Raw genomic sequence first — 25,878 nt, 5'->3', positions numbered from 1 at the left:
GCATTTACACGTGAAAACGATGTTCCCACTAGCAAGTTTGGGCAACTATGGGCCTAATGCAATGGTCAAGGGAGGTGATATAAAAAATTAGTGTGAGACTGTGAGTTCCCCAGAAAGGGTAAGATAGAACGCCCGAATTGCTAACCAGAGACCATATTAGGTGTGCCTGGCAATCCATGCTAGTTGCCACATCCATGAATACATCATTCCAACACCAGAGTAAATTGATGCCATCATGAGAGGGAGGAAAGGAAATCTGTTGCCAAATACATAGTGGTGGAATACCTGAGACCATAATTCTATAGCAAGAATTCCTAAAAGATAGCTACAACTGATCCACCCAACGAAACTATTTTTCTTGCTTATGCTGCCTGGTTCATTTACATTCTTCCCTTCCTGAGCAGAGTTTGCGGCAAAATGGGAAGAAAACCCTACCCACATGAGGGTAGCATAGGTCAACAGAAGAAGAACCTTTATCGGATATTCTTGGTTCTCAAACAACAATGGGAACAATGAATAACATGAAACTGCAAATACACACACAAAAAAAAAACAGAATGTCACAATAAACAAACAAACAACATATAGTTAGCACTACATATGTTAGTGTTAAATTGACAACTTCATATTGTCTTGAGACAAAAGTACAATGCGTTTATTGAGGCAAAAGTAAAATCCATTCAATTTTGCTCAAGTTGTCGCCGTAGCATGACAAAATGGAATTGTTCAAATATGGTTATGGAATGTAGCTCAGGGCTCTAGGAATACTCCAAAAAGTTAGCAAACTAAGAAATGGCGGGATATTACATCAATAGCACATTATACATGATAAGCAGTATGTATCCTCATAATGAATAGATTTTTACAGAACAGAACAGGAGTGGAAGTGTAAACACGGAAGAATGGCAAACTGCTCATCCTAATGCAATTTACTCCCCTTGTTTCATATTATAAGTCACTTTGAATTTGTCCTAAGTCAAACTTTTTTAAGTTTCACCAAGTTTATAGAAAAATATAGCAACATTTCCAACACAAAATAAATATATTATAAAAATATCAAACTAGAATATATTTGACTTAGGAAAAAACCCAAACTGATTTATAATATGAAAATGGAGGGAGTAAAATTACGAAGAGCAGAAAAATTGAATTGCCGTTTGCATTATTAAAGCCAGAAGCATTATGTTTTGTAGCAGTGGGCAATACCACTATAAATATAAAACACTGTTGCATTGCTTGGTTGGCTTGGTCCCTTTCCGCATTTGCTTGGCCAGTGTACAAGAGAGAAGAGACAGTGTTCACTCCCAATAGTTTAATTGGAATTAGATAATGTTCATTCCCAATAGTGTTTTCTATTGGCTTTGGTCTTGTAACCAGTACCCCAAAACTTTTTTTTTTCAAAATTCTTTTATGGCGAATACAGTAGGTATTATGGTAAAAGAAAGTGTGAGTTACCAAAGGAGGTTATTTTCTACGGAAGTTGTGAAAACAGTAGGTGTTTCAGTAAAAGCAAGTGCGAGTTTAAAGAAGAATAACAGTAATTCAAACATACCTATTGACAACTCGTTGGCTTTGGTCCAGAAGCATCAATTGGTAAGAGTTACTATCATTGTAACCAGTACCCCAAAACTTCTTTAAAAATTCTTTTATGGCGAATACAGTAGGTATTACGGTAAAAGAAAGTGTGAGTTCCAAAAAGAGTTTGTTTTCTACGGAAGTTGTGAAAACAGTAGGTGTTTCAGTAAAAGCAAGTGCTGAGTTTAATCAAGAATAGCAGTGATTCAAACATACCTATTGACAACACAAAGTAATGCTTGGCATCCTCCCAGCTATCCATGGCAATTAGGGCAAGCGGAATAGTGAAATGAAGCGATGCCTTCTCATGTACATGCCATCCAAACATAAACCCACATGTCGTTGCATATGACACCCATCTAATAATGTGCCTTGGTTGGGGATTAGAGAATGCTTTCATAAGGCAAGGAGACATAGCAAGTATGACCAATAAGAACGTAGTTATTGGAGTGACCTGTAATCCCATAAGTTTGTTAAAAAAAATTATTAAACCATTGAGGTAGCCATTCTCCCTTGTGATTAATAAGAATTGAATGTGGTAGAGAGAACCTTAGGAAGAACAGCAAAAGGAGACGAATCACCAACAAGTCCACCCGTAAATGAAGCTTCAGGTATCTGGATGTTGAAGCCTAGCCTTCTAAGAAGAAATGCGAGGATCTTGTCAAGTGTAATATAGAATACCCAGAAATTGGGTGCCCAATAAGCATGGCACAGGCCTCGACCAAACGGAAAAAGCCGGTTGAAGAGTTGTTGCATCTGCAAGATTATTGGTGCAATAAGTATGGCAGTCATAGTGTCGAGTATGCAGCATACATGCACACATTGGTAGGGATATCCATCATGAAACCAGAATTACCACTATCTGCCTATCATGTTAATAGATGAGTTCATTTGCTGAAGTCTAAACTTCCGTGCATAATTGAGGCATAGAGTTCTGAACATTCATCTAGATAGAATGGATAAAGTATGTATGTGGCACAGGGCACTAATGCTAGCAAGGATAGTAAAAAGTGGGATAATTGCATCAGCTATTAAGACACAAATCAATTAAAGATTGTCGGAATACCATCACCAGAGTACCTTAAATAATAGCTCACTGTGAATACTAAAACTGAACCCAATGTCATAGTACTAACGCATGCCTGCTTACCTAGGTCATGTTCCTAAAATACAGATTTTGTAAAAAGAGCTACTCCATGCTATACTTAATTATAGTCTTCACTGATCTTCTAAAATTTGATGAACTCCAGAAAAATCCTGAAATTATCACAAGATAATTTCCTACTTTTTAGTTAATTGATTATTACAGATAGACTACTGTATATCTTAAAAACACAAGAATTTATCCATTTCAAACGTAAATTAACTGAGCAAAGCTCACCTGCCCATAGTACAGGAAGGGCGCAAATGCTGCAGCGAACACAGCAGCCACGCCAGCACCCATCAGCACCAGCCTTCCCAGTCCCCTCACCAAGCCGCGGCCACAGCAATAGTGCCGGAACAGATACACGAAGCAGAGTGGCGCTGCCACCAGGAACAGGTGCTTCGAGCACAGCAAAGCAGCAAAAACGACCCCGCCGGCGAGATCCCTCCCTTGCTCAAGAAAATGCAACGACAACAGCATCAGCCCCATCAGGAAGCCGTTGTACTGGAAGTGTATGTGGTCCACGGCGAGCAGTGCTGGTGACCACAGGACGAGCGCGAGGGCGAGGAACGGCCGCCGCTTCCTGTGCGCGTCCGTGGCCAGTAGGAGGACGGAGACGAGGAGGAGGAGGTCAGAGAAGGCGACGGTGAGGCGGAGGTAAAGGAGGTAGGCGAAGGAGGGCGGCGCATCGGGAACGGGGAGGGAGACAAGGGAAGCGTCGACGAGGGGCGCTGGGAGGGCGAGGAGGCGGGAGAAGTAGGCGAAGAAGGGCGGGTAATCGAGCGTCCACTGCGACGAGGCGTCGGTGTACCACCGCCGCGCGGGGAGGGCGTGGGTGAGGGAGAGCCAGTAGCGGTGCACGTCGAAGTCGGTGGAGCGGTACGTGGGGACGAGCAGGAGCTTGATGCATGTGGCGGCGGCGAAGACCCAGACCACCGCCGGCGCCGGGGAAGTGGTGGCGGCGGCGGCCATGGGGGACGAGTAGATCTGGTGATCAGATTTCAGAGGGGTAGCATTTCGGTGGTCGCACCGAGTTGTACCTGACGGCCCACGTACATCATAGCCCATCAGGCCTCATCCCACCCGTACAAGCGTGGAGGCCCATGGGATGTATGTATACAGATCCTAAAGCCCACTAGCCAGACCCCCATCTTGCGGCCTGCAGTTTTCAGACCCCAATTCTTCGGCCTTCTATATTCCATATAGAAAGTCAGCCCACAGGCCATAGGTCCATGAGCGGGCCGTCGGACCGGAGATGGGATGCTGGGGGTGAAGCCGTCAAGGGGCGTCGCTCGCCGGCGGCGGCGGCATTGTCTTCCCCGATCTCGGCTTGCCAGTTTCGGATCGCGGCGTGCGCCTCTGCCTCCCCCGGCGGTGCGGTCAGTACTACTTGTCTACTGCTTGCTTATTGAGTTTTAGATCCCTACATGGGCGATTGATTATCGATTGGGACATTTTCTAGGTTCGCTGCATCGTGCAAAATTATACGGTTGTTCTTGCCAAGCTAGGTAGAATCGATGCGTGCAGTTTGCGGAAAAAATTCGGAACTAGTGCGATTCCTTTGCGATTAGCATATGTTACTCAGATGTTAGCTTCCTTGTTTAGTTTCCGGCTCTGCAATGCCACTGTGCCAGTGCTAACTCAACTCTACGTATTTGTTGCCGCCACTTACTTCTTGTCCGTGCACCACAGTTTTCACTCCACTCCAGACACTTGCTTGCAAATCAAGCTGCGTCTCAATCTTGATATGGTAGTAGTGTAGTGCTTCTCAAATGGGGGATATTGTTCATCCTTATGGTTGTTTGTGGCTGTGTCTATCTTTTGCTTGTTCCATTCTCCGCATTTGTTTGGATTTGGTTGGCCAAGGTCCTCCTCCGTCCGGCTCTCTCTCTCTCTCTCTCTCGTTTGCCAAACTTTTATATTGAGAAAGATTGACGTGTGGTGGCATGTTAGGGGACGGCAGATTGACGTATATTGGAGCAAGCGGCAAGTGGTGCTTGGGATATGGTTTTTCTGGACATCATATCTGCAAGTGTTTTGCTGGGAAGCTCTTTATCTTTTGAAAATGTGTCACGGGTTAACTTAGGATGCTATTAATTGCACTAGCTGATTATTTTGGGTATCGACAACAAACGCCACAATTGAAATACGAGTAGATGCAATATATCTGAAAAAAAAAAAACTTTTGAGCTCAGGGTTAGTGCCATCTTGCAACACCAGGGAGTTGTGATTACTATTTTTATTTTAGAATATGCTACGGTGGTGGTCTTGTGCACTAGCACGAGGAAAGGCTATCTGCCACAGCATTGCCCATGTAAGTGCTTTCATCATATTTTCCAGTTCTGTGAAAAGCTAGATTGTGTATGTAGTGTGGACAAGCTTAGGAACAAATGTCCAAGCCAGTAACCTGCATTAGCTTTGGATATAATAATATATTCTGAAATGCCTACCGAGGTAGTAGTAGAAAGTATAGGTGGACTTTAATAGCCAATATTTGTTGTGTTGTCTTTGTCGAAAACTTGTCCGAACTTGTCCATTAGCGCATTGTCTTGTAATTGACAGGTGGAGACCGGAGAGGATGACTCATTATGCACATCTCTCTCTTGCATTTCTCATGCATCGATTTACAATCAAAAGGCTTTGCTCTTGCAATACCCAATCTTAACTTTTTCTAATGGGGGCAAGGCAACAGAGGGTGGTTTGGAAAATGGTCACAGCTGAACTTAAGATCTTGAAAGAAGAGAAACCTCAGTTGCTATCTGGCAGTGGGAAATAGTTTTTAGCACACGGGTGGATGTCCACCCGTGTGCTTGTATGTCATCTAAATAGTTATAAAAAATATAAATTTTTTTGACAAAATAGATTACTATGAGTTATATCACTCTACAAACATGCAAGTTTAAATTCAACTTCTACAAGTTGTAGTAAAAAAAAACAAACTAAACTAAAACTAAGTATAGCATATTCATAATTATTTTTGTTATAACTTGTAGAAGTTGAATTTAAACTTACATGTTTGTGGACAGATATAACTCATATTAATCCATCTTATTAATTTTTTAAATATTTTTGATGAATATTTAGATGACATGTATGTGAAAAAACTGCTTCCATCTGGCAGTCGGTACTGAGCACCATCCATCCCTATCTGCTTTGTTTTCAGCATCTTCTTACTCACCCAACTTAAACATGTAACAAACCCACCATGGATGCCTGTGGAGCAACTCTCTCCCTTCTTTTTACCTGCCAAAGCTTCCTTATGATGCCTCCTTTTTCCTTCATTTTCCTCTTTCCATTTAGCCTCTCTTGGTGGCATCATGCTCATCAAAGGAACAGACTTCGCATCCATTTGGTGCTAATCTCTAAGAAGCTGGCTGTATTGCAGAAATATTCTTTTAAAGATCCAAGATAGTAGTATTTGTGTGATGTCTCCGGGGGTGTCTCTTCTATAATGGAGAAAATACCATCCCCGATTTCCTACTGGTTGTGTATAACCCCTGAAACCAACGATCTTTGCTTGTGGCTTTCCTCGTCTCCATCCAGCTTTATTCCCATTCTCTTATCGTGCACCTGTTCCTCTCTTCGTGTTTCTCGATGGCATCTAATAATGCTGATGGATATATCTGCAGGCGTCTTGATACATCCTATGCTTCTGCCTTAAGATAGGCAGAGCAATGATGTTTCTTACCTTGCCATATTAGCATGAAGAAGGTTGCTCGTTAGTACATCAGTACATGAATCTCTGAATTTTTTGAGCACCCATTTCTTTGACCCGCGTATATATACTTAACACATGCAAAGAAAATGGATGGAAAAGTAGGGGAAATCCATAGAAATGGATGTCTATCATAGGTTGCAGAGTTGGACTCCAAGCGTGTACGGACACTAGTGGGCCTTATGGCATGATATTTTGTTAGTACTTCTGCATACTTGTGGTTGTACCATATTTCAGCATTAGATTCATCTGTAACATATATATTTCTCTCTTTCCATGCTTACCTGCAAACTCTCCATGTCAATTAGTACTTGGTATTAAGCAAAGCATCCCTTCCCGCAATCTTATCATGGGCTTCTAGCCTTGTGCCTTTTATATTCTTGCCCTGCAACAAGATTACTTTTGTGACGAATGAAGCCATGTGCCTGCATGCAACTAACTGCCATCAAATGTGTTAGGTTTCTCTCCTTAGCGTCTAAACTAGGGTGAAGCAACTGATCTGATCCTTCTTTCCTCATCGCAAGATGCTGGTTCGATTAGGTTGTATCTTGTGCTAAAGGGGCCAGTACGCGAAAGGTATATAGTCAACACGATAAGTTGCAAAATAATTGTCTAGCTGGCTCCATATGGAGCTTTTTAATAGGTGGATAGCACTAGCGAAAATAAAATCATCATTTCTTCATGGGAATGAAATGTGATTATGGTGCCAACATTTGACCAGCTCAAAGTGAGTAAAGCGCATAGACACTATGTCATTTTGATCTCCAAACTTTTAAAATATGCTTTTACGTTCCAGAACCTGTTATAGTGTGTTATTCTGGAAATGAAAGATTAGATGTGGAGACAGGCCGGTCTGTTCAGGATGCACAATGCGTAGATAGGCCTTCTATGTTTTTTTAAAAATTTTCCATGGCTCTTGGCAGGCCACTGATATCAATTTGTAGTTTGTAACCTCTTCTAAATCTGAATGAAATTGGTTGGCCTCGTCTTCGGCCAACCCAACAAAAAAAATCCGATCCCATTGATACGACTACTCCAAGAACCTGCGTGGCATACCACATGGATGTTGATGTGACTGCTACCGTTCTTTTATTTTTATTTTTTCTCTACTTCCTTTTCTTCTTCCAGTTTTGTTTTTCATTATCTTTTTTCTTCTCCCAGTTTCCTCTTCCTTCGCACCCATGCTGGGGAGCTCGATGGCGGTGACCTCACAAGTAGAGATAGCTCAACAGCATCAACCCCGCATGCAAGGGCAAGCTTAGGCAAGAGAGAGGGCGGAAGCACCGCGAACGAACATGATTGTTGGACGAATTGGTCTCCACTTCCCAGCAGTCCACCACCAAGTCGTCGAGCCAAAGAGATGGCAGCAGCCTCCGCCACAACCGCCGTCGTGGTCATCACTCGTTTGTCGTCGCTACCGTAACCATGCTAACATTAGAGGGAGAGGTTAGGAGAGATGGGGAGAGATAGGTAAGGGAGAAAGGAGGAAGAGGCTGACATGTTAGCGCTACCCTCATGTGGGACCCATCTGTCAGGACCAAATCCACGGGTTCCACCATGGCATCCAACATGGGTGCACGAAGCAGGTTAAGGCTGCTTTGGACCAGTGATGGCACCCAAGACGAGTTCGGGGAATCTAAAAATGTATTTTAAGTGATGGTCCAAGATGAGTTCGGAGGATCTGAAAATGCATTTTACGAGTTTATGGAACCTCGATGACAGTTGGATAAGTTTATACTCTTTATTTAAGATTCACTTTTTTAAAAAAACGAAAACTCACTCTGCTCTGTTGCAAATGAGATGTTTTGGTGGCACTCTCAATTAATTATTGTTTCATAAAAACACATTATACACCTAGTGAAAAAGAAGGGGTGATTGTATGGCTTTTTAAGGAAAAAATCGAACAACATATTTGCAAATGAAAATTAATTTTTGAATAAAACTTTATATATGTGTTCTTAGCGATTTAAAAATTAAGGCTATAAAATAAACTATAATGGAAAACCCAAAATTTACTTCAAATTTAAGGCTAAAAATTTAAATTTTGGCTTATAAGATATTCAGAATGGAAAATATGTGACTGGAAAACTGAAAACACTGTCAAAGAAGAAAAAAACCTCAAAATGGATTAAATAAATAAACTGCATGTGACTGCCATCAAGAAGCGGGGTGAAGACTGAAGAGGTGCCATCCTGATTCCTGCAGCCCGTCCATCGCAAAATCCAAACAAATTAAACTCCTGCCTACAAGGCCAACCCATTCATGCAATCTTTTCTCTCTTTTCCTCTCCAGAGTCCAGGCAACAGCAGTGTGCCCAGCGTCCCTATTCCTGCATGTTTTTGCATCAGCCGGTGACTGATGAGTGAGTGAGCTAGGACGCTGGGCTGGCCAGCCTCGATCTTGGCTCCCATTAGAGTGGGCAGCTAAAGACAGTGCAACGCTGCCGTGGACTAGATGGGCAAAGCAGCAGCACAGGGCCGACCCTTTGGAAGGGCATGCCAGCGGGGGCACACGTTAGTTGACAATAATATCAGTCCATCGCAATTTAGGTATCTGACTCGTCTCTTTCTCTCTCACTTCACCAGATGGGGAGTAATGGTGGGAGCTGCCGGCCGCTGCACTGCGTGGTAGAAACAAATATGAGGTCAGAGCTGGCTGGAGAGACCCATGCATGATGGGGGAAGGAACCTTGTGATATGGAGCTGCAGCATAGCATAGGGAAGGGCCGATGCACATGCCAATGCCACTGCCGATCAGGTACAGATGCTCTCTGCAGATCTCTAGCTTGGTTAATTCTGTTGGGCATGGAGGTTTGTTGCTCATACTTGGCTCAACGGCTATAGTAGAAGAGGTGATCAAGATAAGATAGAAAGTGAAATCTGAATTATCAGGATTTATCGAGCAAAGAACTAAAGCAATGAGGGCATGCATGCCTCGCAGGACAACTATATATCTCTGTCGGGGCCTTTTCAGGGTCATGTCTACAATGCCACTTTGCTAAACCACGGATTTGCATTAGCTTAGTTGAGGCAACATAAGCTTGGGCCCCGCAGAGAGTGTAGCTGTGAATCTCTGATGCATCAGCTTTGTTGCAGTGTGCAGTCACTCACTTATGATGTTTTTTCACCCACACATACAGAGACACACTCCTATTTCTTAAAGATTGCACACATACAAGAGGAGTCAGTCACTGCGTCCTGCAGCGTGAAGAGGGAATAGGAAGCAATATTGGGGAGACACGGGCAGCTGTTGAGTCCAGAGAAGGGGGGGTGGTGGCCTTGGTACACTGCTCACATGAGAAAGATCAGAGGAGTGTAATAATATAAAGGCATGGCATGTGATGGTGATTGGTGCGTTTGGTGCTCCTCCAGGAAACACTCATCAGTCTCCCGTAGCATCAGTTACTGCAATAATTAAAGTCCAAAACGCAGCTAGTTGTACGTTAGCATGTTTATCCAACCAAGAAGGCGAAGGCACAGGATATGAAAGAAAGAAAAAGAAGAAAAGGATGGAAAGGAACGGAGACACAAGATTGCAAATGGAGGCAACAGGACTACAGAAGAGTAGGTGGGCTAAACAACGGGGGGAGGTGCATCAGAGCATAGCATGGAGAAGTGTGAGCTTGGGGCCAAAGGAAAGGAGCGCGCTGACGACGCCCATATGCTTTGGTTCTAGCACAACATTAAGTAGCGAGAAAGACGGTGGTGGTGATGACCAAGATTCATGAGAGCCTGCGAAAGCTCTCATTAGTGCTGGAAATGAAGGTTGTTTATGCGCTTTACCTGCCTTGTGCCAAATCCCCTAATCAAGCTGTTTGGAATCTGTTGTTAAAATTGAAAGGTCCTGTACTGCTGTTAAAGTGTCGTGTATGCAGTTCAAGTAGATGCATCATGCCACCTGCATATGTTGGCAGTTGTTGGGAGTATATTACTGACATTATTTCTGCTGCAGTTTCCCATTATTATACCCGAATGTATTCGGTACTTCAATTGACATTTTTGTGTAAAATTCTCAGGGCAGATGCAATAATGCTTGCTTGCTCGGTTGGGTGGAGTGATATCTGAAAGCAGGACTGCATGAGGTAGACCCTTTGGCACCAGCCTGCCAAGTTGAAGGAGCATAGTATATAATTCAGTTGCCGTTGCACCATCTCTTCATTGCCATGGCATCACTCACACCTCCTCTTTCCTGTAAGGACGCTGCTCCCCCACTTTGTTCAGATCTCTTTGGTCTCGTCTTTCCTTAAAGCACGGGGAAATAAATACTACTACACACTCCGCATGAGGTGGTGGGGTTGTAGTTTCATGGGAATTTGGTTCTCCTCCCCACTCTCCTCCCTGACTTCCAGCCTTTGTTTTATCCTTGACCAATTTCACCACAGACCAGCCCTGCTTTCTTTTGAGATTTCACTAGGTTTGGATTGATTTTATGTGATTTTTCTTGGTATTAAAGGATGTCACATGAAGCTTGCCTATCCCTGTTTTAGGGTCCCCTACATAAAAATTGTGTTAATGGCATTTGGATCTTTCAGATGCTGATGGGAATTCTCATGTCCTTTGTTAATTAATGGCAATGGTGCATGGTAAAAGTACCAATCCTTTCCATTTACCGCGAAGGAAATTACCATCAGTTCATGGGAGACTATACTCTGTATGTGCCACGCCTATAGCTACTGAATGAAATGCACTTGCATTTTGTTCAGAAGATGGCGATCGTGCGTGCTGACTTTCTCTCAGCTTGGAGTAAAATTTGCAAGTGCCGTGCCTTGTCGAGTGAGGGTAGCAACAACCTCTAGTTGAGGCATCCAACTCGTTCCTGAAATGCAAAGCTAATGGCTTCCATCTCGCAAAGCCGATGAGCGATATATGAAATTAAGAACAAGCAATAGCGCAACCTGACACCAGTCTGTCTTTTCCTTTTACAAGTACACGAGAGGCTGGTGCCCCTGAAAAGTCACACCGTAACTGCAGTTTATAATCTATGTTTATTTAGGCTCAAATATAATGCAGCATTCACCAGTTGGCAGGGTTGCTCCATCTAGAAAAGCAAGACTGGATCCTGCGATGCTAGCTAAGCTACAAGGCATGGAGAGCTACTGGACGAGAAAAACGATAGTAACATGTCTGCTGCACACGAACAAGAACAGGCGACGACTGAACCGTGTTTTCTTTTCTTTTTCTTTTTTCTTTTGTTTCGCTGGATCACCACCAGTTTCGGTCCATCCAACCGTTAGTTTTTATAGAGTTACATAAACTTAGAGAACTATAAAAAATCAGCATCAAAATCATTATAAAATACATAGGTAAACAATTGTATCGTAAAACTAGGTATTGTACCAATTTTTTCACAGAGTTACAAATTTTAAAAGATATGTTGCAATATTAATGCTGAGCAAAGGCAAACAAAAAAAATTTCTATAGCTCTGTCGCAACAAAAAAAAGTCTATAGCTCGAACAAAGCATAGCAAGGCATGTGACATGAGATGCCTATTCTTATAATCCCTCCATTTCCATAAAATTTATCATTTCAGTTAATAACACGGTCTTTAAAAATAAAATTTGATTGCTATTTTCAATTACTATATATATATATATATATATATATATATATATATATATATATAAACAAACATATAATTTATTAAAGTATCTTTTAGGATTAATATATACAATATAGTATCAATGTTTCTAAAGTAAATATTTTGAAAGTTATTCATAATCAAAGTTCTAAAGGATTGACCTTGGCCATATCTAAAACACAAGTGTTATGGAATTAATGGAGTAATGGGGTAAGAATACGGTGAATCCTAGCGGTCTCTCTAAGGCTATGTTCGGCTATCCCCTTAATAACCTAGATTTCCTCGTTTTCCGCACTCATGCTTCACTAACAGCTAAATGATGTGTTTTTTATAAATTTTTTATAGGAATGTTGCTTTAAAAAATCATATTAAGTTATTTTTTAATTCTTTTATAATTAATAATTAATTAAGCATGTACTAATTTATTACTATGTTTTTTTAGCCGGATAACTATACCCCAAACGAACGTGGCCTAAGTCATGGAAGTATTTACTCTATGTTTTATGGCTTAAATGTACAGTTTTAACCGGCTCAGACATATGGGTGGAGGGGGCGACGGCCTAGGGCCCACACCAAAAGGGGGGTCTATTACCCCTCCTTTTGGACAACATTAATTTGAAAAATATTATTGACGATTTTGCTTTTAGAAAATAATCGTAGATGTTCATTTTCTAAAAACATAATAGGTATTTCTCATTAACAATTTAAAATATTCATATTATTTTAATTTTTTTTAATTTTACAGTTCTATATTATATTAGTAATATTTATTGATGTGATTGTGTCATATGATTTATATAACTATATATTATAAATAAAAAAGATAGTTTTAAGGGCCTAAATGCCGAGTTCATCTGGGGCCTTCGAAAACAAAAGAGTCGGCACTGGTTTCAAAATAAATCAGATGTTACATCTACAAGATATATCGTGGCTTTGCAATAGTTTTTGTCAACGTGCCTTTTTTACTTTTTTGAAATTTTATTATTACTGATTTACAGCGTTGAAATGAAGGAGATGTGAACTGCCGTGGCCCAGAGCCAGCCAGATCGATAAGATCACCAGCGGTTTCCATGCACCGCATGAGTCTATCATGCAACCACGAACCACCCTTGCCATCATCAAGCCATCACTGCTGACTTGTCATGTTTGTCATGTATGCGTGCGTGACAATGGACGCACACAGCATGTCATGTGGCACCAAGCATATATACATAGTGATTTCCAGCGATGTGATTCTTAACCTCCCTTCCATATTGATAACAACGATGCCCATCTTTTAGACTTTTTCACTCTGCTTTCGATGTAGCACTTTGCATTTGTTTTTTGGTTTAATTTCTCGCTCACTCTTTCTGCGAGAGAACGACGCAATCGGCCGTGTTTTAGGCGCAAGGGACCAGAAATCTGCAGGCAAATATCGCGCATGATTGCGCTGTATTGTACGCATTCTCAGCTTGGATAGAGAGGTAGAAATACCACTAGCACAATACGTAGCCATTCTTTGAACCCGACAAACAAAAGTTATTCCAATTTCCAAGCTAGCTGTCATCACCATACATGATATTACATCCGTTGTTTTCCTAAAAAAAATTTCTAATAAAGATGTTTTGGTCAGATTCGCGGATAGTTCTACCAAAGCAGGTCCACTGCGCCATTTAGAAGTAAATGGTTACCACCGTTCACGTCAGCTCAGAGAAGCTGTAACCGTATTCTCCATTGCGTGCTTGCAACATGGTATCCGAATGCGTGCCTTGTTAATTGGCAGGTTTAGCCGTATTCTGCATCCAAATGTCAAAGCTAATTTGATAATGCCAAAGCACCGGTGTCCACACTAGAGGTGCTTCCATGCATGTCTCGCTACTTTGTTTTTTATTAATCTTATAGATTAATTTTTAATTTGTCAAGTTGCTATTGTATAAAAGCAGCCTGGTCATGCCGATCATGATTGATAATCCTCGCAGCTAGAAGGTTTAATTGATTTTCAGAGTATTCCTTTTGGTCATTGTTTTTGGCACTCCATCAAAAAATGCATTATGAGGTTAATATATATTTGAAACTATATTAACTTTAATACATGCGTCACTAGTTTTCATCAAGGACAAATTTATCATCCATGAGATACCAAAAAATACACTCAAAATTTTGGTGTCTCTAGTAACTAAAACTAAATGTTACGCTAGAAAATATGGTACATCTGATACTTTCTCAATGATGTTTCTCAATGATGGTAAAATTATTCTTTCATCAAAAATTCATTTACAATATTGTAGGTTGTATAAAATTTATCAAATGTTAGAAATGGTCAGAGTTGTACAGTCTCATAAGAAAATTAGGGACTACTAGCTACTTGAACAATAGTCTTAACGCATGTAAAATTACTAGAAAAATATGTATTACCTCCATTTGACAATATTTTGGTCATTTCTATATTCATATTTTTACTAATGAATATATACACACATATAAAATTATATTTATTTGTCTGTAAATGAATCTAAATAGGCCCAAAATATCTTATAGTATAAAATGGGGAGTATAAAGCTAGACAAGCAAATTGAGGAAATGTCTTACTCCCTCCATTCAAGGATATAATAATATCTTGAGTTTTCTTAAGAGTAAGATTAATGTGTGAATAATTATAATTGGTCAAGATGAAAACAATATATTGAGAAATTAAACAAGCGATGGTTGCAATTGGTTGAGGTGATAAAATAGATGATAATGTTCTTAAATTCCTGGTGACATTTCAAACCTAAATGTTCTTATATTATTCTTACATAAGGAGTAAAAGTAAATACTGAACAAACTGGTCGCCTTAGCTATTTTTTGCCATAGGATAAGAGTAATCGCAAATAGTATGTGACTGTCATATAGAAATATAGGAATTGGGGCCATCTATTACTCGACTTAGCTCTTCCTCGTAATAATACGTAATTGAGCCGATTCATAAATTGGTACAAAAGTCCTGCGAAATGCTTATATGGGTGTCAAATAAGAACTTAGCCTATGAATATCACACACGATTGCGCGATTTCAATAGATGGTCGGCCTTGTTTTTTTAGCGTGTGTAATAAGTGATGATACTCACAAGTATATGAATATACCGTAGGTACGTAGTGGTGTGTAGGTCCGTCTTCTACGTAATCAGAAAAAAAAACGTATTTTTTATTTTTTAAACTTTTTTAATAAAAAAAATTGTTATTAAACCTTGATGAAAAATATTTTCATCGTATGAAAGATAAGGCTGCCATGCAAATAATTTGGCGTGGCGCCACCAACAATAGCATGGCCAAAAGGTTCATACAGTAAAAATATATTTCTTCGAGGCTTAATAATAAATTATTTATTAAAAAGGTTTAAAATAAGAAAAAATAAAAAACTTACTCTTGTGATACTAGAGTGAATCTATCTTAGGAGCCATAAACTCCATTATCTAGATTCATAATAACATGATGTTCCATCTTTAGTACTAACTAGCTAGTTTCTGTGTCTCAAAATAATTTTATTTTCACATGTCTAAAACATCAATACAAAATTAAAAAGGTTGGACTACCATTCACTTTATCAATTTCCAATGCGGTTATTCCGTGCTACTCCCACTAGCTTTATAATTCTTGTTGTTTTAGACAAAAACACGTTTTTTAAATCTATCTTTAACTATTTCTATTAAAATATATGAAAAACAAAGAAATGTTTACTTTAATTCAATTTTTTAATGACTCATCAATACATGTTGTACTAGTGTTTTTAAACTAAATACTTTTAAGTTAGTGATAGTCAAAGTATACTTTTATGCAAAATGACAAAAATTATGAAACTGACGAGAGTATATATATTTTCATGTGTTCCCTATTTCCCCAAACTCCTACAAAATAAACTTAGGTGCAAATAAACAGTAAAACAGATGGCATAAAATTAATCTTATTTTACAATGGAGTACTGCATTTTTAAACATGTGTGAGAATAAACAAGATGGCATAAAATTAATCTTATTTTACAACGGAGTACTGCATTTTTAAACATGTGTGAGAATAAACAAGATGGCATAAAACTAGTAATGTTATTTTAGAACGCAGTACTACATTTTAAAACTGGGGGAGTACCGGTTACCCATACGGCAAAGTCACCCACCTCACAAATTACAGAAACAAGGCAACGGACAGTAATTCGTTTTCTTCCCCGCTGTCGTGAGAGGTGTAACGTAAAGCATTAAACCGGGCGTCCGGCGCGTTAGCGATGGCGCTGCTCCAGACCAACCGAACGACGTCGCAGAAAATCCGCGGAAATTGAATGACGTCGAGATGGAGCCGGTGCAGCAATTGCTTGGGCGGCTACGGTTCATCACGCCTTATTCGTTGCTGCCGTCAGAGCTCTCTGGGTCCAGTCCAGCGACCCAGACAAGCCCCGCATCGGTGACGCGAGACACCATCGCTCACTCCCCCGAGCCGAGCCGAGCCGCGACCGAGAGCGAGCGGGTTGGGTTGGTCACGCACGCCGGCCGCGGTGCTCGCGTCCGCACGTACGTACGAGCGGAGCCCGACCCGGGGGTGGCGGTGTCGCTTGCACGGAGCGCGCGATTCCGTTCACATCGACGCAGCACGCTCCACGGGGCTAAAAAAGAAAGGCGTCGCGGAAACGGACGGCGCGAGAGCGATGAGAAAAAACCGGGCAAAGAGAGAGAGAGAGAGAGAGAGAGAGAGAGAGTCTGCAGCAGCAGGGAACGATACGGGGACGGAGAGGAGATTGGTTGGGGGCGACCAGACCAGATCTAGCAGTCGGCCAGCAAGCACACCCCAGCACTCGCCACTTCTGCTGCCATCTTCTTCGCCTGCCTTTGCGCTTCGACAATATCTCGCTTGTTTAAAGTCGATCGGCCGACACGACGCGAGGCAGAGCAATGGGAAAGCGAGGTTTCTGCGTCCATGATTATTGTTCTCAGGAAAAAAAGAACACGCGAAAAAGATGAGCGAGCTAGCTAGCAATTTACACGAAGGGAACACAGAGGCGGTGAAACCGTACGGGGCAACAACACGAACCGCATGCATGCATGCGTACAAACGCCTTTTGCAAGTTAAGATTAGCTTGCCAGCCATTCGGGACTGGTCCGGCGAATACAGCCGGATGACTCAACGAAAAGTCGAACCGTCGTGCGCTCGTGAAAAGAAACTTCAGGTCTGGGTGATGCATGCGTTGCGACTCGTCTGAGTTTTACAACACGCTAGCTACTGTACAGGCTGTAAATAATTACTAGTAGAGTACAATATATTACTAGGTCATAGATATTGCCTCCATGTGTTTTGTAGTTGTAGATTGCAAAACCACGGGTCCAAGCATATGGAGAGACAGAGAACGACAGGGCTTCCCCATATCACCATATGTACATTGCCGGCGACAGGTAGGCTGCTAATGGTCCAAGCTTCCAATGTCAAGACGGGGGAGAATCCTTTATCACATTTGACGCGACCACCACGACCGTGAACTGTAACATCCATCGTGCACGATCGCTTTTGCTGAAAAATCATGAACGCTACATATGAACACGATCGAGATCGATGTAATCCGCGCTGAAGTTTTTTGATTGAATCGTAGTGGTTGGCTGGTTCCATTAGCCTCAGCACTGGTATGCATGTGAAATTTGACACGGCCCGGCAGGAGATTTGAAGGTACCTGCATGCGTACTTCCAATCCGTCTTGACAAACCCGGCCGAATAGATCGCTTCAGTTTGGTTACCGTCTCTGTCAGGTACTTATAATTTTCTTTTCTGCCTGCATAATTAAACGAAGTCATTGTGGAGCAAGCGAAATAAACTCCAACTACTGGTTACTAAACGATCAACTAACATGTACACGCACGTACTAAAACCCCAACAGATCGGTCGACCGATCTGAATCCCGATCGGAGCTAGTCAGCTAGGCGCCATGCGTGCCTGACAGCAACAACCACTAGCAACAATTCCGCTTGGAAGAACTGCAAAATCTGCAACAGTTAGGTGCTAGTATTACGTGCGTGCGTCCAAGCTAGGGGGAGAGAGAGAGGGACCCAGAGGCGGTCGAAAGGGGGGCAACGAGGCATCACATGCCACGCCCCAGTTGGATGAAAGAAAAAGAAGAGATCGAGGTGCGGTGCAGTGCAGGCATGGCCATGGATCATTTGGCATCGATCGATGGGCGTCGTCATCGCGTCGCCTTTCCTTCTCCTGCACTTAACCCCCCCGGCCCGCCTCTGCATGCGTTCGCGTCGGAGACCTAACTGGCGCGTTATCCGAACCTGAAATTAACCAGTTTAGCTCCCGTAGCTCTCGGTCGTCGTCGTCGTCGCCACCAACGCGCCGGGCCGGCGCCGCGAAGCTGCCTGTGTTGCTGGTGTGTGTGTGTGATGTGGCGTCGTGTACTGTGCTGTACTGTACCTGGTGTGTCATGTGTGTGCGCCGGATTTGACCGGCCGTTTCACGGTTGCAAACCGGCCTAATTAAACAAGGGGATCAAACCAATCCGGAGAGGAACGCACGCGCAATACGGTGCGAGTATGCAACGCCACGAACTCTCTGACGAAAAAAAAAGAAGTATAGTGGTGTGTGTGTTTTGTGTGGGTTTGGTGTGATTGACATTTCGGTCGCGTTGCGTTGGGTTTGACGACGAGGGCCACGCATTTCCAAACCGGAATCGCGTGCCCACGATCGAACGCGTCGTCTACTCGTCTAGTCATGGGGTGCTCGCGCGTTGCAGTCTTGCAGAGACCCAGATGGTATCTGTCAAGCTAGCTATACTTATCCCCCTCTAATCTCTAGATCAGGGGTAGCTAAGCTTAACCCGAATGCAACCAGCCAATTCTATACTTCTGTCGCCGTTGATTAGTTTATTCAATCATCATCATCGTCATCCAGATGGCTCTACACAATATAGAGGTAAACTTGCTACAGCAGTAGTAGAATCAATCACCATCACGTGCAGATGCATCGTCGAGGGGAAGAAGTGTGGAAAATTTTTAAAAAGGTGAGGGATTAAATCGGGGTGCGAAAATTGACAAGGGAGAGGGGTTGTTTGCAAGGAAGGTAGATGCAACGGTGCGTGTCAAGTGACAAGCACCTTGGGAACAAAGATGGCAGCATTTGATTCTTTCTAGCCAGCTCTCTCTTTTGAATCTTTCGGTCTCAAGCAATATTCTAGAGGGCATATCAGTTTTCTCTCTCTCTCTCTCTCTCTCTCTCTCTGCCCCCACCTCCCTCCCATCTTTGGTTTCTTGCTTCAATCGCCATGCTTCTGAAGATGTCGAGCTAAAAGTGGAGAGGTTAATTTCTAGTTGGTCCTAATGCTGTTTACCAAATCTCAATCAACTTACAACTGGTACTATTAGTCAATAACCTCCGCCTGCATCTAACTTTGGGTCCTACGCACGCCAATGCTTGGCTTGCTAGTACTTGGCAGCTAAGATATGCGTGTGTGTATTGGTGCAGCTGCTAGCTAGATAGATAGGAAGAACCAACTGGAAAGCAACAATAATTTTCAATGCTTGCTTGCTAGTAATCTCCAATTCAGGCACGACATGACACTGGCGACCTCACAAATCCCTTATCAAGTTTGGTATTAGTAGCCTATTAGGATATGCATGAAGCTAGCTAGACTCAATCAAAACATGGAGAATTATTTGTCACAAATATAAAAAGAAAGCCAGTGGAACAGATGTCATTGTTAGCATTAGGGTCAATTCATCATTTTTCATCAATCAAAGAATCCCAAAAATCCAAACCAAAGCATTCGACAACCACTCGAGTAGGTTGGATGCTTCAATCTCCGCCTGATTTCCGTTCCCTTATCTTTTTTTCCCCTCAAGACAATGAAAGTTATGAAAAGGAAAGAAAGTTCAAACAAACCCCTGCAATAAAACCAAACACACTACTCTAGAACAAGACACGGGTTTTCTTTTTTCTCCATAAAAATTCTCCTCCTTATCATCAACAACAAGTACTTGAAAAGGAGGCAACGCTACAATTTCAACGACTGATTGCTGCCCTGTATTTATGCATTTTTGTTTATCTGCCGAGAAGCAACGCAACGTGTTACTTGGGGCCTCAGTTTATACCCTGTACAATTATAATAGCAGCTTCTGATTGAATATTTTGACAGCTGGAATGAAGGCGCCTGGAAAATCAAGTATTTGGAAGCTTCTCCCAAGGAATGAAAACATGAATTTTGTCGCAGGCAGCAGATGTTTGCTTCGTCCACGTCGAAATGTAAATTTGCTGAAGTACACATCATATGTGCTAATAATAATATCGGTGACTAAATGGCTCATTAAATGGTTGGGAGTTCCATGTCACAAGATATTAGTTGAGATGCCCATAAGATTATATTGCTTGATGACAATGCTACAGTGTACGCCTAGCTAAACTATGTCACGTCACTTAATATGACAACTATGCTTAGCTTACAATTAGGTGCTATCTTTAGCAGGTAGGAATATATATATCGTTTAATGTTTCTGTTTTTTCAATAAACCAAAAATGTGTAGAAGCAACGCATTGAGCTATGTGTCACGGTACTGCTACGGCCTTCTCTAGCTCTACGCTAAGCCACGTAGTGCCTCTGCCCTCTGTTCTGTGCTATGCCCACGACACTATTCCGCCTATAATTCATTCGGTGGTGGGCCATCAGGAACCAACAGATGATATTGGATGCCTGGCTATGGAGTTTCTGTTGGGGGTAAGTACATTTGCAGGGGCGACATATTTATAAATAAAAACAATAATTTATAAATAATATTTTTATATATTTGTTCAAATGATCTAACAGCCAAGCTTAAAAAATAAATTATGATAAAAAATCTAAAATCTACTTCAAATTTAATATTGAAAATTTAGTTTTTGGCTCATAAGTATAAGAAAAATCGAAAGGATGGACGGGTACTTTTCGACATTTCTCATAATACTTTCAATTTTTTCCAGCGAGGATACTTCTAAATTTTAAATTACCATTTATAAAGTTATATATAAATAAATACTGCAAGTTTAATGTAAAAAATTTAATTTTTGGTTTATAAGTATAAAAACAACAAAAGGACGGGCTGCACTTTTCGACGTTTCTCATAATACCTTCAACTTTTTTGGCGAGGATTCTTCTAAAATTTTAAATTACCGCTTACAAAGTTATATATAAATAACCTTTTCTCATACATTATATTTTATTGAAATCATTATTCTTAAGATAAAATTAATGCCAACAAATTATATTTGTCATTGGAATCAAATTTTATTTTTTTTCTTATTAAAATAATAAATATAAACCGCTTTTCAGTCACAATTCTATTGTTTTAGTGATATGAAATACAATATCAATAAGTGTTTAGTTGTAATATCTATAGAGTTACTTTAGTATTTTATCAATTTTAGTGACTTTGAGAATTGGAAAGTGTACTTAATCAGTACTTCCTTGTACATAAAAATATAGGGACAATTGCAAATTTACTACTGGTGCCACTAGAAAATTGCAAAAATGACACTAGAACTATTATTCGGGTAGCATCCTTGCAATTTAGAAAAAAACCAGTGACAAATTTATAAATGCCTAAAAAATATAAGATGTGCATGTTATTAATATTGTCTTGAATAACATGGTTTAATCGTTAGCCACTTTCATAATGTTTTATCAACAACTACAAATTTAACAATATACGAAGGTATTTTCAAATACGAATATATTATATAATAATGGCACATTTGTTACCATAAAAATATATGTTGTTAGTTTAATAGTTAGTCAAATACTATAAATGTTAAATTTACAGAAATACTAGAACACCTTATATTTGAAAGTATACAAGTCTCCCTAAGGGCACGTTCAACAAAGAATCGGATGTAATCGGATGTAAGTGTCTCAAATCTATCATACAAATCTATGAATAATATGTCATATAATTCATAGTCTGTCATACAAACCTAATAGTATGACTTTAAATACCCCTCCACCCCCACAACTCATTTTTCTGCATTTTCACTTACGTTTTTATTTGTCCTCTAGCCTCTCCTAGGTTGTTGAAGCCTCTCTCACTTGTTATTTAGACTAGTTCTTGATGTGTCCGAGAGTTGCTTTGTGAGAGAGAACTAGCTAGATTGAACTTTGATCCTTGAGAATTGATCGAGATGTTGTTTGGATGTTGATGCTATTTGGAGGGTGGCCTCTTGGACACGATGACTCCTCCCCCCTCCCCCCAAAAAAAAGGTTTTAAGGTGAACCTCACCTCTGTGTCGATGTTGAGGTGATCTTTGTGGCCACTTGGTGAGGCTTGGGGTCGAGAGAGACCCATCTGTTAGGAGCTCCTCGACGGAAAGTAGAATCTATGTGATCTAAACTTCGGTAAAAAATTCACTATGTCCATCTTCTCATGTGATTTCCCTTTGAACAAATGAGGTTGCATGTGTTTGTGGTTAAACTGTTTTTATTAGTTTTCTATATCTTCCTTTTTTTTCCTATTACTTTTTATATATAATATATGTTGATTTATAAAATATGGGTAAATAAATATATATATACACACACATACTCCTTTAGTATAAATAATTGTTTAGAGCAAGAATGTTTTGTTGATAAAATAATTTTCAAATTTGGCATTAAGCATATAAAATTATACTCGATTTAAAGTCGCAATTATAAAAATTAAAGATTTAGTCAAAAAAATTATTATAATTAATTTGGCAATTTATAACGTGTATGATCTCCCCTTCGCTGTTATAGTTTTATCCCACGAGAAAAATATTTATATGTTTATCTGTTTGCTTGTAACAATGTGGAAATTTCATTTGAATTTCAGACTTTCGTAGGAAAAAAAAAAGATAAATACACAGATAGATTTATATCCCACGGTAAGAATTTTCCACCAGAATTACTTCACGATCTCCTAGCTTTGAAATCGGTGGCTGAGCAGAGAAGGTTTTTTCTGTCCTTGTATTCTTCCTCCTCCTAGTCCTAGCTACGGCGTACCCCAAACGCCTCCGCCACCATTATTGCGTGGAACAGCGAAACCACACACAATTTTATCGATCACTAATCTCCTGCATTTTAACGTAAAGAAATCGGGAACAGACGCTACTTTTAATCCCCCACATCCCCCCTGGGATCCTAATTTTAACCACCCCGTATCCGCTACCATCCTTCTGCTCCGTGCCTCCAGTAAATTTAGGCCTCCCCCGTCTCCACTTCTTTTTTCCGTTTCAATCTCCGCACCGGCGCCGCGCGCGCATCACTCGTTCCCATCGAGCTCATGCTGCTCTGTTCTGTTCCGTTCCGCATCGCTCATTTGTGAGAGGTTTTAAAAGCGAGCGTGCGAAGTGGGTGCTCTCGGAATTGGACTCGGCTCCTTCGCACCCTCCCCTATTAAAGCCGCGCGAGGAAGTTTTCTTCCCCCGTCACCTCCCGCTTCGCGAACCACCCACCCGCCCGTCCGTTTCCTCGCCCCGCGCTCCTCTTCTTAACAATGGCGGTACAGGCCCAGTACCCTTCCAGTCTCCTCTTCCACGATAGGTGCGGCTCCTGCCCCGGCCACCCGGCTTGATTCTTCTACGTTCGTTAGGGCGCGGTTCGCGGGTTGAAAGGTTTGGCCTTTTGGTCTGATGGGTTCGTCGTCTGGTTTACAGAGGTGAGCCTGAGAGGAAGGAGATGGACCTGCCCAGGGCGCCAAGGTTCGCCGGAGTCTCACCGGAGATGTATTTTCCCAGTGGAGGAGGTGGGTGATTGATGTTAAGAGACTTCAAAGGTTCGCGCCATGGCGCCGCCGCCCTTCGGTTCTTGGATTGTGACATGGGAGTATGTGCTTTTGGTTTCTTGCAGCGAGTGGGATTAACCGGAGGAAGCGCTCGATGGAGGCCATGGCGCCGCCGCCGGCCAAGGAGGAGTTGGTCAATCTGTTCACTCTCCAGCCGCAGCAGTCGACGTCGTTTGTCAACATGGCGCAGCTCCATAACAGGGTATCGGCGTCCCCGTCCCGTGCGCCGGCGACACTCGTTTCCACTGGCCTTCGCCTGGCATTGGACGAGCAGCAGCAACAGCAGGAGAGCAAACGCCTGAAATCCTTGTGCTACTCGTCCTCGCCCACACCCTTCGTCTCGTTCTCCGACGAGCTCGCCGGACAGATGAAGCGGCAAGATGAGGAGCTCGACCGATTCATCCAAGACCAGGTAATTCACGTTGGCTCACGCAATCCGTTTGTTTTGGTGGTTCGTTTGTTCCGTGGCCTAACGTCGCCGTACGTTCAGGGTGAGCAGCTCAGGCGGGCGATGGCCGATCGGGTGCGGCGCCATAATCGGGCGCTGCTTGTGGCGGCAGAGCGATCCGCGGCGCGCCGGCTCAGGGAGAAGGCGTTGGAGGCGGAGCGCGAGGCGCGGCGCGGCGCGGAACTCGAGGAGCGGCTAGCGCGCCTCCGCAGCGAGGCGGCTGCGTGGCAGGCAAAGGCCCTCTCGGAGCAGGCCGCTGCGGTCTCCCTGCACGCGCAGCTCCAGCAGGCTGCGGCCGCGGCGCGGGCGTCCGGCGATGAGCTCCGTGGCGGCGAGGCGGGCCCGGCAGAGTCCTCGTCGTCCGCGTACGTCGACCCTCGCCGCACCTGCTCGGACCGCGCCTGCCTCACCTGCCACCTGAAGCCGGCCACCGTGGTTCTCCTTCCCTGCAGGCACCTCAGCCTCTGCGGCGATTGCTTCGCCGCCGGCGATATGGACGTGGCCATGGCGTGCCCCGTCTGCCATTGCGTCCGGACAGGGGGCGTTGAGGCCATCCTCTGTTGAGCTGTCGTCGTCTCATCTCGGCCCTTCATCTCGTGAGTGTCCGGTGCGCAGGCATCATTGCCCGTCCCAGAAATCATAATTAGCGAAAACCTAGAACTTTCATCTTCTTGTTCATAATTTTTCCAACTTTTTTTCACTAACGAGGATCACTTCCTCAAATCTCCTTTTATATTTGGGGTTTAGGAGAATTCAATTGATAAGTTCATTGTTCATAGTAGTATGCAGCAATTGCAAACTTTTTTCTGGCTCCTAATCCGGACTGGTTACTCCTAATCTGCTTCCGTGTTTGCCTTGACGTTTCTGCAACTCAACATGACATAACTGATGTAGATATTACCGATAGTACTATAGTAGGAGGCTTGGAGTACTATGCCGGTGAAATTAGCAGCTGATCACACTCACTGACCCACCACCGTGTTATGAATTCTACCGGCGTCATCCATGCCGTGCTGCCGTGCGGTTTCGACGTGCTTACCCGGCATTGCTCAAACCCCCGCGCCAGAAAGAGGTAACCGACGGCCTCGGAGGCTCGGAGCGGTGAAGTTATTGCGGGTCGCCGAGAGCGCGGGAGCGGAACGGCACGGCAGCACGGTGCCTTTTGTGGTCGGTTGCTGGCATGGCAGACACGTCGGTGCGCGGCGCGAACGGCTCCGAATCGCGGGTGTGGGGCGCGCGGCGCCGTGGTGACCGGGAGGGCGCGGCGCCGGCTTGCCACCGCTGCTACGCTGGGGTGCAGTGGAGCCCAGGTGGCAAGGGAACGGGCGGGAGGAGCAGTCAGCCGCAGCCTGGCACACGAGCGCTGCCAGAGTGGATGATGGGTGTTGGGAGGGCAGCCCGTCGTGCATGCCGTGGCCACGCAGGATACCACCACTATGCAACGGCAGGCATCGCCACCACCATGCGAGATTGTGTCATTACAGTATGGCGCGTAGTACCTGTACTGCTACCACTATGACGGAGTAATTAATTACTCCACCTTTACGATCTTGACGTATCCGCGAAGAGACCATCGGCGTAGCGATTCCGATTTGGAAAATTTTTACTGCCGCTAAAGCTTTACTACCGGCAATTGAAGGATGCAGTGACAAGGCGCTAGTGTCCA

At 42.8% G+C, this 25,878-nt stretch overlaps 2 protein-coding genes and 1 long non-coding RNA gene across 4 annotated transcripts; 2 read left to right on the top strand and 1 right to left on the bottom strand.

Annotated features, from left to right (window-relative positions):
* Nucleotides 1-137: 137 nt before the first annotated feature.
* On the bottom strand, nt 138-3,706 carry LOC102718622 (probable dolichyl pyrophosphate Glc1Man9GlcNAc2 alpha-1,3-glucosyltransferase). Its single transcript, XM_006647642.2, has 4 exons — nt 2,957-3,706; nt 2,125-2,331; nt 1,792-2,029; nt 138-527 (listed from the first exon to the last, which is right to left on the bottom strand). Exons 1-4 carry the CDS (start codon nt 3,689-3,691, stop codon nt 157-159), a joined length of 1,551 nt encoding a protein of 516 aa, XP_006647705.2. The 5' UTR covers nt 3,692-3,706; the 3' UTR covers nt 138-156.
* Nucleotides 3,707-3,961: 255 nt separating this feature from the next.
* Nucleotides 3,962-11,010, top strand: LOC107303565. Of its 2 annotated transcripts, none has more exons than XR_001549514.2 (3): nt 3,962-4,098; nt 9,020-9,191; nt 9,574-11,010. It is a non-coding gene; the product is annotated as an uncharacterized LOC107303565 (long non-coding RNA). The 2 variants fall into 2 exon arrangements; XR_005811042.1 differs by lacking the exon at nt 3,962-4,098 and adding an exon at nt 8,717-8,947.
* A 12,290-nt stretch (nt 11,011-23,300) lies between these two features.
* On the top strand, nt 23,301-24,960 carry LOC102718337 (BOI-related E3 ubiquitin-protein ligase 1). Its single transcript, XM_040520268.1, has 4 exons — nt 23,301-23,523; nt 23,637-23,725; nt 23,830-24,176; nt 24,255-24,960. The coding sequence occupies exons 1-4, from the start codon at nt 23,477-23,479 to the stop codon at nt 24,774-24,776; spliced, it is 1,005 nt and encodes a 334-aa protein (XP_040376202.1). The 5' UTR covers nt 23,301-23,476; the 3' UTR covers nt 24,777-24,960.
* Nucleotides 24,961-25,878: the final 918 nt, after the last annotated feature.

This window comes from Oryza brachyantha, chromosome 2 (genome assembly GCF_000231095.2).
Source record: "Oryza brachyantha chromosome 2, ObraRS2, whole genome shotgun sequence".
NCBI classification, from domain to species: domain Eukaryota; kingdom Viridiplantae; phylum Streptophyta; class Magnoliopsida; order Poales; family Poaceae; genus Oryza; species Oryza brachyantha.
Note: the sequence above shows the minus strand (reverse complement) of the source record. Positions and strands in the feature narration are given on the sequence as shown.